A 12513-nucleotide genomic window follows, 5' to 3' on the forward strand; every position below is an offset into this window, starting at 1 on the left:
AGGGTTTGTAAGTGAACAGCCTATGCCACGCGGCCCTTAGGGCGTTCCGAGGGTTATTTCTTGTGTCGGTGTTTCGATAAGATGGGAACATTTGTGCTCAGACACCTATAACGGATCTGCAACAAATTGTCTAATAATTTATCTGTTAATTTCTTCTCGTAAAAACCAATTTAGTGTTTATATTAAGCTAAAGGAAGAGCGGTACTTTCAGTTACGTACTCGTGTCTTGCTGGAAATATGCCTATTTTTTCTTTAAGTTAAACAATGTTGTCATGCGTGATCTGTGCTGCCAGGGCTAGTAATATGGAGAGGTCAAGCCTATATAGTTTCGTTATGGAAAAAGTGGTTACAGACTGCTTGGCGGTAACACCGGCTTCACGAAAGCCATGCCAGAAAACAAATGGCAATAAAGCTGTGCCAAAAAATCTGCTGGAGCTCATCAAAATATGCTTCGCATATGAAATTGCTATGAAGCAATTGTCTGTTCCAAAATTCCTTGCACATCGCTTTTTAGTACACCCTGTCCATTTATCTTGTCATTCACTTTCATTCAAATGATTTACATGTCCATTTGAGGAATAGTCTATTGACAAACTGTCCTATTTGATTAAAGTTTCATTGCTCATTCGCCTGTCGACAAATAGGGTTTCGATGAGCAAAACAAGCGTCAATATATACCTTTAACGTTGCCTCATTTACTACTGCTTCCAAGTGCATATCCAATATGTATCACCGATTGATTTTACTTAATTCCTCAATTCACTTTTCAGGGCACTACAGGAAAGCCAAAAGGCGTCTTGCTTTCCCACTTCGGCATTATCAACAATGCCCTGAGCATGGGACGGATGTTGGGATTTCATGAACAGGTGAGGAGACGCCTGTGGGTTTTAGATTCGTGTTTCCGCACTTAGGATGCCGCAGTTGTGGGTGATTTCGTGTACTCAAGCAAAGCGTCATTTTCCTACCTCAAAGCGTATAAACGTCACTTTAATGCTTTAACGTGCTGTACCAGTGAATTTCCACAAGTGCACGAATAATAAAGAATTGTTTATTTACATTTATTTCTATCAGTAATTTTATAGACACACAATTTAGTTGTCAGTTGTATACGTAGCAACTTGAAAATGATACCTCCATTACCGCTTCCATGGCCATCATTGTAGCAACGCTGTAGGGTTCGCATGCATAAAAATTGGCGAACAAGTTCACCAGCTGATATCTAGCTGCGGATATTTTCCCACACTATGACCCATTATTACTGCCGGAGTGGAATAAGGTGCCTGAATTCGCCGTTGTGGCGTTTTTCTAAAAAATCTAATGTTGATGCACCATAATGCCGAGCGGTACGTTCCCCGCCACGACACATTTTTACACTTCAGAAGATACAAATATACCCAAAAAAGTCAAAATTTCGTCGCGAATATGAAAACAAACTGACTCTTCGAGGGGTATTTCTGGGCTACCACGAGCTGGTTTCACTTGTCTTCAAAACAGCTCAAACATGAGGAAATTTAAAATTGAAATCATCGGTCAAAATTAGCTATCCTGAATAGGTGCCATAGTGCAAAATCAGAGGTGATGTTTAACATAACTAAGCCGCATCCACAATATTAAAATTACCCCTTCCTGATAGAAAATGCATGGCGCATTAAAAAGTGAGCGTTAACCCACTGTTGTATTCTTTCTTTCAAGGATGAGATCATCTGCTTGAACGTTCCAATGATTCAGAGCTTCGCCTGCATTATTGGTACGTTGAATGCCGCCCTGTTCGGTTCCACCATTGTCATGGCGGCTCCCGGTTTCAGCGGCCTCAACAGCCTCGAAGCCATTTCGAAACATCGGTAAGAGCTCTGCCTCCTGTGGGTGCGGGCGTAAACTTCACAATCTGCGATGAATTCTTGCTCACCAATGTGCGACGCAACAAAGGAAGCCAGAGTAGTAGTTTTATTGCGGTCCACCAGCCTTTCTCACACCTAATAAAAAGGACTTTACAAAGAGTTCAAGCCATGACTTGTAAAGCATTCCAAAGTGCGAGCGTCTGCCTGCTTCGCTGCGAATTTCACCGAAACAACATAAGCTTCTGCCGCCCTTGCCACGCAACCCCATTCTCTATTTCCCCCTTTCCCACCCCTTATGCTGTTCCCCGCCCTCTCCGTCCCTCCATATTGGATGCAATGGGAATTGGCTGGATTCGGTTCAATTTTCCCGCGTTCGCACTGCCCGCGCGCCATCTGCTCAACAAGCTGTCGCTGATTGGACGCTCTTCATCCCCCGTAGAAAATGTCCGCCAGAACGAAAGCAGCCCGAGGTAACGAGTTTCCGAGTTGACATCCACAATGTTGCTTTTTACGATGTTGTACGTTATTTTTCAACACAGTTGAGCACCTTCAGATGACAGCTGCTGGGTATTTGCCCCTTCATCCAACATTTTCGCCACACAGGCATGCACATGTAGGCACGATTTCACGCATACGCACATGCACAAGATCACACACACCCCATCCCTGGAACACCGTGGGTTTTCTGTAGTTGACTGCCAGTGTTTTCTCATGCAGGTGCACGGTAATATATGGAACGCCTAGAATGTTCACCGACATGTTGCGGAATGTGGAAAATTCGTCATTGGATGTTTCCTCTGTGCGCAAAGGCGAGTACAACACGCCATTCCCGTTTTTACTTACTGCAACAATGCAGCACAACCAACTTCATACAGGTGGCGTGGTGGGACCTGGATCTTATCTACGACCCACGCCCACAAATTTATTTCTATTTTCTACGTCTTTCTCGTTTGTCTCTGTCTCTACTAACCTTATTTTTTTCGCGCTCTGTGTGAGTTTTTATCTTTTCAGATATATATATATATATATATATATATATATATATATATATATATATATATATATATATATATATATATATATATAGAAATAAGAGTAGGCAGTCAAGAAAACCTCGGAAAGCAAAGGGGAGGATGTGGTGGGTCATTGAAACAGATAAAGAATTTGGAAAGAAAGTGAGAAAGTGGAGAAAAAATGCCCGCCAGGTGGGATCCGAACCCACGACCTCCAGAATACCGGTCTGGGGCGATAACCACTACGCTAACGGCGGTGCGATTTTCCCCTCCACTGTTTGTGGTATTTATGTTGAGGCATTTTTGTTTCCTGTGCTTGGGGGTGGTAGCCAGCGCCACTCGGACTACTCGGGGTGAAGGGGACCTTCTTTTTAACCCCCGGGCCGTGACTCGAGTGTCTACGACATGTCAAGAGTGCTCGACCAGCGTTGAAGCCTCTTAAGCTTCCTATGGCACCAAGACTGCCAGAACAGAGGCCCTCGCTATGCATGTAGCGAATCAGAATAGGAAATGAGGGGCTCGTTGAAATAAGACAGAAATAAGAGTTGGCAGTCAAGAAAACCTCGGAAAGCAAAGGGTAGGATGTGGTGGGTCATTGAAACAGATAAAGAATTTGGAAAGAAAGAAAGTGGAAAAAAAAATGCCCGCCAGGTGGAATCCGAGCCCACGACCTCCAGAATACCGGTCTGGTGCGATAACCACTACGCTACCGGCGGGGCGATTTTCCCCTCCACTTTCTGGGGTATTTATGCTAAGGTATTTTTATTTCCTGTGCTTGGGGGTGGTATCCAGCACCAAAATACCTTAACATAAATACCGTAGTGGAAGGCTCCTGATTAATTTTGACCACCTGAAGATCTTTAACGTGCGTCTAAATATTGAAAACACAGGCGCTTTTGCTTTTCCCCTAGTGTGTAATTGTAATGGAGAGACTGCGATGTAGCTACGTACGCACAAACGAATTTTAGCTGAATCGAGCATAGGTTAGATTCTTCGATGAAACAAGCCTATATTTTGAAGTGGCGTGACCTTCGAATCTTTTGCAGGGCTCATAGGCGCCACTTCGGGAGCAGCGGATGTGATAAAGCACTGCATCAGGAAGCTAAACACTAAGAGGATGCATGTGAGTATGCTAGCAAGGGGTTGTTCGTTCACAGTTCTGAAACCATTAAAGGGGCTCTCAAACGCTTTTTTCGATTTTTTTTCTAAATAGTAAATGCTTCCACAACGTAATCAACTAACACATCCGGAACTTAGAACTGTGGGTCGCAAAGTAGCTCAGCCAAAAATTGCTGCTCTGTGCACAACAGATACCTTTGAAACTTGCTCAAAAAATTTTTCTCTCTTTCCGAGTTTCAGAGTACTTCGCTGGAATTACGTCACTGAGGCCATGTAGCGGCTGTTGGTCGGTTTTCCTTCAGCTGCAGTAATGAACGCATTCGATAGCCATTTCAAAAAAAAAAAGCGACAAAAGCAAAGCAGAAACGGAAGGCGTATCTGCTGCGAAGAGCAAATCACGCAGTGCCGCTCCGTACTGGCGATAACTATAACTTTCGCAGTGCTTCCAGACGCGAAGGAAAGAGGGAAAGCGTTTATCGGAAATGTTGCGGAGTCCCTTTAAAATGGATAAGTGCACTTGAACACCTGGAAACTGGAACACATACCATTGCAGATTCTGTACGGATCTACCGAATGCAGTCCGGTTGTTACCGTTTCCACTCCCGATCAACCTATGGATGAGTGGATCCACACGGTCGGAAAACCACTGGATCACGTTGAGGTAACGTCTCATTCGGTCGCACCAGCGAATATATGCTTATGACAATATCCTGGTGGATTACAAATTAAGGCGCAAGCGAAAAAAGTTGTTTCGTAATGATCCAGGACTTGTCATAGTTGCCATGTTTTGTTTCTACCGTTGCTGTGCAATGTTGCAATGTTACATGTCTGGGGTTGATGGCCGCCGTCAGGCAGAGTTAATCTGCCTTTTGACTCTCCTCCCGAGACATGGTTTGTTTAAATAAATGAAATGAAATGAAACCCCTATTGAGATGACAAGGTAAGGCAGTGACAAGTTTAGGAACCTAATGAACGCTATTAGAATAGAAGCCATAAAAGGCTGCGTAGCAGTGCACGCTGGCGTTTCAGGAATCACGCCAACGGCTGTACATGGGAGGATTCGCGTTGTCCGGAACAAAAAGAACGTTTCATTGCAAACAGGTCTGTAATAAAAAAACAAAACTTTGGGTATAAGGGATGATACCCAAAGTTCTGTTTATTATTTGTTTTGTTCTGTTTCTTTAACTTTCTTTAATTTTCTTTTGCTTCTTTAAATTCTAACCCTTTGCGACACGCATTAAGATGTAGCCCTCAGAAAAAATTGTAACTGCCTGTGTATGCTTTGATAACCGAAATTTCGCTTAAAAACCATAACCAACTCGATCGCATAAGTAGTTAATAAATTAGGTCGTGTCCTAATCCTAAGCACGCCATCGGAAACAATAGAAAACGTATACACATTATTGTGATCTGTAGCCCTTATATTTTAAGGTAACAGCTTCAGTTTTCTTTTAATAAACGTTTTAACTAGACAGAAAAGGTAACACCAAGAACACCTACTTGACGAGCCATAGAACGCCGAGACGTTCATCTCTCTCTCTCTTGTTTTGGTAAAGCATTGGTGGATGGTAAAGGCGCGACGTTCGCGAGATGGCAGCCCCGTTCCGTAGAGTGGGAAATGCAAATAATGGATGAGCGCCTAAAGTGAGGTTGACGACGATTGTAACTCACAAAAATTCTCTTAAAAGTCGCGTGTACATATTTACACGCCGTGTCACAAAGGGTTAATGTGAACCGAAGGAAAGTTCTACAAGAGCTTTTAACGCAAGGAACTGGTTGGTTTAACTGGTTTAGCTGTTTTAACGCAAGAAACTCTGATCCTCTTAGTGCGACGTTCGAGGATGATTGCCTAGGAGCTAAAGGTGAACCAAGAGCAACTTCCGTGAAGAGGACGCCTCAATGTCACTGCATTGCTGATGAGACCTGGTGGTTTGCGGCTACGTGTGTACGGGCGGAATGTGAATTTCAGCAGCTATCGTCAGAGCCTGAATCGTTCATTTGGCGGCGATTTCGTTGCATTTTTCAGAAAGCCCGTTTCAGAGACCCCATCGCCAATACTTCAACGTGCGGGTCAACAGAGTGCCATTAATGTACGACTTTGCACACGCGTTTTATAGTTATCAACATGCTGTTTCGGCTCGAGGCCTTGTTTACAGTTCGCGTGCTCATGGACTACTCCGCCCGGTCTGCAGGTGAAAGTCGTGGACAGCGAGCACAATACCGTGCCTCTGAACACGCGTGGGGAGCTGTGCGTGCGTGGATATCTGGTCTTCCTCGAGTACTACAACCAACCGGACCGGACCAAACAAGCGGTCCGCGACGGATGGTACTATACCGGGTGGGTGTTCGCCCACTTGCAGCGTCGAAAGCTATTTGCCCAGAGAACATCTTTGCTCTGCCCTCCTTTGATAAACTATTTTTTCTGAACCATGAGCCGAAATTTTAACGTCGTGACATGCCTGCCGTCTCGCTTGCGACTTATAACCAGCACATTTCCACTCCACATGTCACACCTGCGTTCAAATTTCAAAGTTTTGTGGCACAACTGTCAAGCGCTCAGTATCGACCAGTAAATCGGCTGTTGCATAACTATCATTGGGTACCGATGCAGAAAATGTGCCGACTTGACTGCACTTCCCTTCTTCTCTAGGGACGAGGTAATCATGACCGAAAGTGGTCACGTGAAATACATCGGGCGTATCAAGGACAAGATCCACTGCGGCACTGAGAGCGTCTGCCCCGTCGAGGTGGAAGAGTTTCTCTACTCGCATCCAGACATCGAGGAAGTGCACGTGAGTCACGTTTGCGCCAAGTTGCATGTCACCGCGAATGCATTCGCTTAACACATAGAAGCTCATAATCACAACATTGACTGGGACAATGCCACGATCATCGCAAAAGAAAGGCTTCTCGTGGAATCGCTGGTTATACAGACATCAAATACCATCAACAGGACAGAGGGAAACATACCCGGTATCTACGCACGATCATAATTACGTCACATTTTGAAAGAATGGAAACGACGCCCACGTCTTGCCTCGCCTCATTGTTATTAGGGATTCCGTATGGGATCCGAAACGTCAACATTTTGCAATTGACTTGGTAAGTGACCGCAACTTTGTTATGGAGTTGCATGTCTCTAAGCAAAACGTGCACTGGGAAATTCGTCGAGATAATGGCTTGAGAACGGTTTTAATACCTTCAGAAAACTGTGCAGCCGAATTCTACTTTTCTTCAAAGCTTGCATTACATTTTCTCGCTCGCAAGGAAGACGATATTTTTAGACAGTCTATGGGCGGACAGGCACTTCTGTGGTTATGATGCGCGTTTGAGGACTTCAGTGCCCCTGCGAGCGATATATGACCTCATTCTATGCAGTATCTTTTATTATCGGGTACCTAAGACGCGGTAAAACCAGTCACGCTCAATATGAGACAGAATACACCTAAACGTTACTTCTCTGCAAAGACCTCATCTGCCACGACATTCTGGCGTATATATTCCTGAATAATTGTTTTTAAAACATTTACTGTCGTCAGATGGGTGTTGAATGGAGTTTAATGATGCGCGAACATCACATAAGTTACCGGGCAAGAAAACCGGACAGAGCAATAAACTGGCATAGACGAAGTGACTTAGACGAACACAGCAATTGTGATGTTCCTTCCTGTCCGAGCGGAAACAGTCTTCAGAAACCACGCCATTTTCCTAGGCATGCCTGAAATATTGTAAGATTTAATTGCGATAACTCTTTTGATAAATACTCCCCGCACGGGGCACCTTGAGTAATCTTGGTGACGGTACTGGCGATACCGCGGACCCCGAGCCCCCCAACATAAGCTGTGCCCTACCGTGGTGATGTGTTTTTAAGGTGAAGGGTAGAAACCTCTAACGGTGGCCGTCGGAGCCCAGGTCAAGCTCCGGCGGATGGGCTCCCTGTCTGTTTACCAGGCAGGGAGCTCCGGGACCTCTCAGGCTATCAGGGTAAGGTTTGAGAAGAAAGTACCCCCGTCCCCTGCTTCTATACTATGATGTATGGCATTCTCTAAACCCCCCCCCCCCCCCAAACGTGATCGGTCCCTGAAAAGGGGCCGCACCGAAGTATCTTTTCCTTCATTGCCATCTTTGACATTTCCTGAACCAGATAATTTTTCTCGATTTCTTGTCATGGAATCCATCAATCCAATCCACTCTCTTGCATCTCAGTCAGTCTTCTTGATTGCCAAGTATCTTGAAGCCATAGTAGGAAAATCGTATAAGTGCAAAAAACAAAAGTCTGGTGAACTCCTAATTGAAATAAATGACAAGCAGCAGTCTGCAAAGCTTCTTGCTCAGACTAGACTGGCTGATCTCGACATCCGGGTCACACCCCATCGGAGCCTCAACAGCTCGCAGGGTTGATATCCGAGACAGACCTCCTGAACGAAACGGATGCGGATCTCCTTGCCGGCTTGAAGGATCAGGGCGTCACTGCCGTGAGACGCATCACCATCCGTAGAGACGACAGGGACCGAGAACATCACCGAGAACATCCGAGAACATCACAGGTAACCGAGAACATCACCTTTCCAGAGGCGCGGAAGAGGTTCGCCTCTTTCCCCCTGGGGAGGTACGCCGACGCAGCTCGCCGGGGGGCGGAGCGGCGTCTCGTTTCCACAGGGACCCAGTTCAGCGAGTCTGACCTGGTCCCTCGCCCGCCCCCCCCCCCTGGGTTGCCTCTGGCAGCCCAACCCGCCACCACGCCGCTTGCTGAGGCAGCAGCGGTTGTGGTGGCAACCTCTCCCGTCGGGACCGGTGCCGCTCCCGCCTCTGTCTCCCCGCCCTCCAGTGCGTTGGAGGGTACAGAGGTGATGGACACCACGGGCCCCGCACCGGTTCCCACCGCCACCGCACCGCCCGTGCCACCTCTGGCGCCCCGGACGCCCTCGGCGGTGGCGTCTCAAACGAAGGGCTCCCGAGGGGGGGCCAAGTCCAGGGGGCCCGGTCCGTCGGGCACCCCTCGGACATCCGACGACGAGATGGATGTCGGGCCGTTCCTGCCTGCAACGCAGCGCAAGGAACGCGTCCCGACGCCAAAGCCTCCCGACAAGCCAAAAAAGGCGAGAGTCACAGCCCCGAAAGACGACACATAAACAAACACACACACTCCAGTAGCTCTCACACTAAATAATGGGAAGAGAAAACATAATTCAATGGAACTGTAGAGGCCTTCTTAAAAATCTTGACGATGTATACGAAATACTGCATGCTAATCAGCCAAGTGTGATGTGTCTTCAGGAGACGCATTTGAATTCCAAGCACATAAATTTCTTAAATAGGTACATGGTCTTCAGAAAGGACAGGGATGGCTGCACACACTCTTCGGGCGGTGTAGCCATAATAGCCCGGAAATCCCTAGCATGCCACCCTTTCGCTCTCAACACCGTCCTTGAGGCTGTAGCAATACGCACAATAATTTTTAATAGGTTGATAACGGTATGCTCCATTTACATTCGTCCTGATTATGCACTTTCGAGCTCTGATTTCGAGGCGCTGGTCGACCAGCTGCCCGAACCGTACATCTTAACTGGCGACCTTAATGCACACAACTCTCTTTGGGGCTCCTCTAGAACGGATGCCCGAGGTCGCCTGATAGAGAATTTTCTTACATCCTCCGGAGCATGCCTTTTCAACAAAAAACAGCCTACATACCATAACTTAGGACACAATACATACTCGCATCTTGACTTGGCTATTGGTTCCGCAGTTCTCTTTCCATGTCTTGAGTGGGGTGTGGGCACGGACCCATATGGTAGTGACCATTTCCCCACTTCATTAACGTATATAGGTATAGGCCCGAGCAGTTCATCTTCCCATAAAAGGTTTAATGAATCAAAAGCAAACTGGAGCACATTCACACAAACATCTCAACTACACCACACATCCATAAAACACCTACACGTGGAGGAAGCCGCCCAACTCGTCACGGCGCACATCCTCGACGCTGCCGAAAAGTCCATTCCCCAGGCCTCCAGTGGGTCCCGCACCCCAAGGAGGCCCTGGTGGAACGAGGACTGCAGGCGGGCGCGAGAGGCCCAGAACAAGGCGTGGGGTGTCCTTCGCCGGTACCCCACGTCACATAACCTCATTTCTTTTAAACGGGCAAAGGCTTTTGGGAAGCGAGTGCGTCGTGAGGCGAAAAGGGAGAGTTGGCGCACCTTCCTCACTTCCATCAACTCATACACTGACACACACAAAGTCTGGACACGAATACGAAAACTAAAAGGACAACAGACACACAGCCTGCCCCTGGTTAGTACAACAGGGGACACACTGGAAGACCAGGCTAACACACTTGCACAACACTTCGAACACGTGTCCAGTTCAGCACACTACACCAACACTTTCATTAAACACAAAGCATCATGTGAGAGGAAGTCCTTGCGAGACACTAATAAGTCGAACTCATCCTATAACACCCCCTTTTCACTTCATGAGCTGAAGGTCGCACTCGGTACTTGTAAACCTTCAGCTCCAGGTGCAGACAGGATTCCATACACAATGATACAACACTTACATGCAGACACACTTGAAACACTTCTTCACCTCTACAATAAAATATTTCTTTCGGGGCACTTCCCACGCTCTTGGAGGGAGGCCATAGTAGTGGCTTTCCTAAAGGAAGGGAAGGACCCTTCCTCTCCCGCCAGTTATCGCCCCATTGCCCTGACAAGCTGCCTGTGTAAGCTCTTCGAGAAGATGATAAACAGGAGACTCGTGTACTTCTTAGAGTACAACGGTCTTCTCGAGAGCTGTCAGGCAGGCTTTAGGGCGGGGCGATCTACGAACGATCAACTCGTTGCGTTAGAGTCATATATTAAAGATGCTTACCTCCATAAGCAGTACTGCATGACAGTATTCTTTGATCTTGAAAAGGCGTACGACACTGCTTGGCGGTACGGCATCCTCAGCGATTTGAAGTCCTTTGGTATGTCGGGTAACATGTGGAACACGCTTGCCAGTTACCTCTCTGAAAGAACGTTTCGCGTGCGAGTTGGAACTGCACTCTCTAGAGTTCATGTGCAGGAAAACGGTGTTCCGCAAGGTGGAGTTTTGAGTTGCACGTTGTTTATTGTAAAAATGAACTCTCTTCGGAAGGCTCTGCCACCAACCATTTCCTGCTCAATCTATGTAGACGACGTGCAATTATCCTTTAAGTCTTGTAACCTGTCTATCTGCGAGCGCCAAGTCCAGCTTGGTGTTAACAAGCTAGCTGGCTGGGCAGATAGCAACGGTTTTAAATTTAATCCAGTGAAGTGTACTTGTGTTTTGTTTTCGAAAAGGCGCGGCATTCGGCCGGATCCAGACATCAAACTCAATGGTGATTCAATTCCAGTCAGAAATGAACACAAGTTTTTAGGTGTAGTCCTTGACGAAAAGCTCTCGTTCATTCCACACATAAAACAACTTAAACATAAATGCTTAAAGGCCATGAATATACTCAAGGTTCTCTCCCACTCTTCATATGGGGCTGACAAACAACTTCTTTTACGTGTTTTTACCAGCCTGATAGGTTCACGATTAGACTATGGAAGCGTTGTTTATGGGTCAGCAAGTAAGACATCCCTCAAAATGCTGGACCCAGTGCTTCATCTGGGGCTCCGGTTGGCATGTGGCGCCTTCCGGACTAGCCCGGTCGAAAGCCTCTATGTGGAGTGTAATAAGTGGAACTTACAACGTCAGCGAGCATACACAGATCTTCTTTTTGCTTTTAAAATTTCATCTATGCCACACCATCCTTTTAAATCGGCTTTTTATGATACGTCTCAGACTGCACTACTCCTAAACCGACCATCGTTCTCTGCGCCCTTCTCTTACAGAGTTAGAGAGGAAGCGTCAGAGCTTTCTGTCTCCTTTTTAGACACCATACAAAGTTCTCAAACAGATTTTATAGCACCATGGCATCTCCGCCCTGTATCATGCGACACATCCTTCACACATGTAGATAAAAACCGAGCTCCCACATGTGCAATTCGGCAGCACTTCTTGTATTTGCAGCAGAAGTATCAATTTTCTGAATTTTATACGGACGCCTCTAAAACTGCCACCTCTGTGTCCTGCGCGGCGCATGGGCCCGGCCTTAATGTCACTAGAACTCTTAACAGTAATACCAGTAGCTTTACGGCAGAGGCTTATGGTGTACTTCTTGTTGTTAATCATATCCTTCAAAGTCACATCCCACAATCCATTATATATACAGACTCCCTCAGTGTCGTGCGGGCGTTGTCGTCAACAAAGTCTTCAAAAAATCACGTTGTAAATCTAATAGTCAAGGGTATTATGTCGGTGTATGTACGGAAATTTGAACTGGTTCTTTGCTGGGTCCCTGGCCACAGTGGTATAGCCGGGAACGAAGCAGCGGACCGAATGGCTGCTGCTGCAACACTCTCAAATACAGTAGACATAACCACATTACCCTACACCGACGTGAAACCACACATCAGACAACAACTTCGCAAAACATGGCAAACACACTGGAGTGAACAAACAGACAACAAGTTACA

At 46.6% G+C, this 12513-nt stretch overlaps 1 protein-coding gene across 2 annotated transcripts in view; it reads left to right on the plus strand.

The window, feature by feature from the left end:
• LOC144142573 (medium-chain acyl-CoA ligase ACSF2, mitochondrial-like) overlaps positions 1–12513 on the plus strand; it is a 55780-nt gene that overhangs the window by 42003 nt on the left and 1264 nt on the right. For both annotated transcript variants that reach the window (XM_077674169.1, XM_077674168.1), the window contains exons 8-14: positions 771–866; positions 1693–1841; positions 2556–2647; positions 3898–3974; positions 4524–4631; positions 6163–6308; positions 6621–6762. In XM_077674169.1, coding sequence (XP_077530295.1) covers positions 771–866; positions 1693–1841; positions 2556–2647; positions 3898–3974; positions 4524–4631; positions 6163–6308; positions 6621–6762 — 810 coding nt within the window. The remainder of the gene's footprint in view (positions 1–770; positions 867–1692; positions 1842–2555; positions 2648–3897; positions 3975–4523; positions 4632–6162; positions 6309–6620; positions 6763–12513) is intronic.

This window comes from Haemaphysalis longicornis, unplaced genomic scaffold (genome assembly GCF_048455015.1).
Source record: "Haemaphysalis longicornis isolate Haplotype H1 unplaced genomic scaffold, Haemaphysalis longicornis Haplotype H1 scaffold_6, whole genome shotgun sequence".
NCBI lineage: Eukaryota > Metazoa > Arthropoda > Arachnida > Ixodida > Ixodidae > Haemaphysalis > Haemaphysalis longicornis.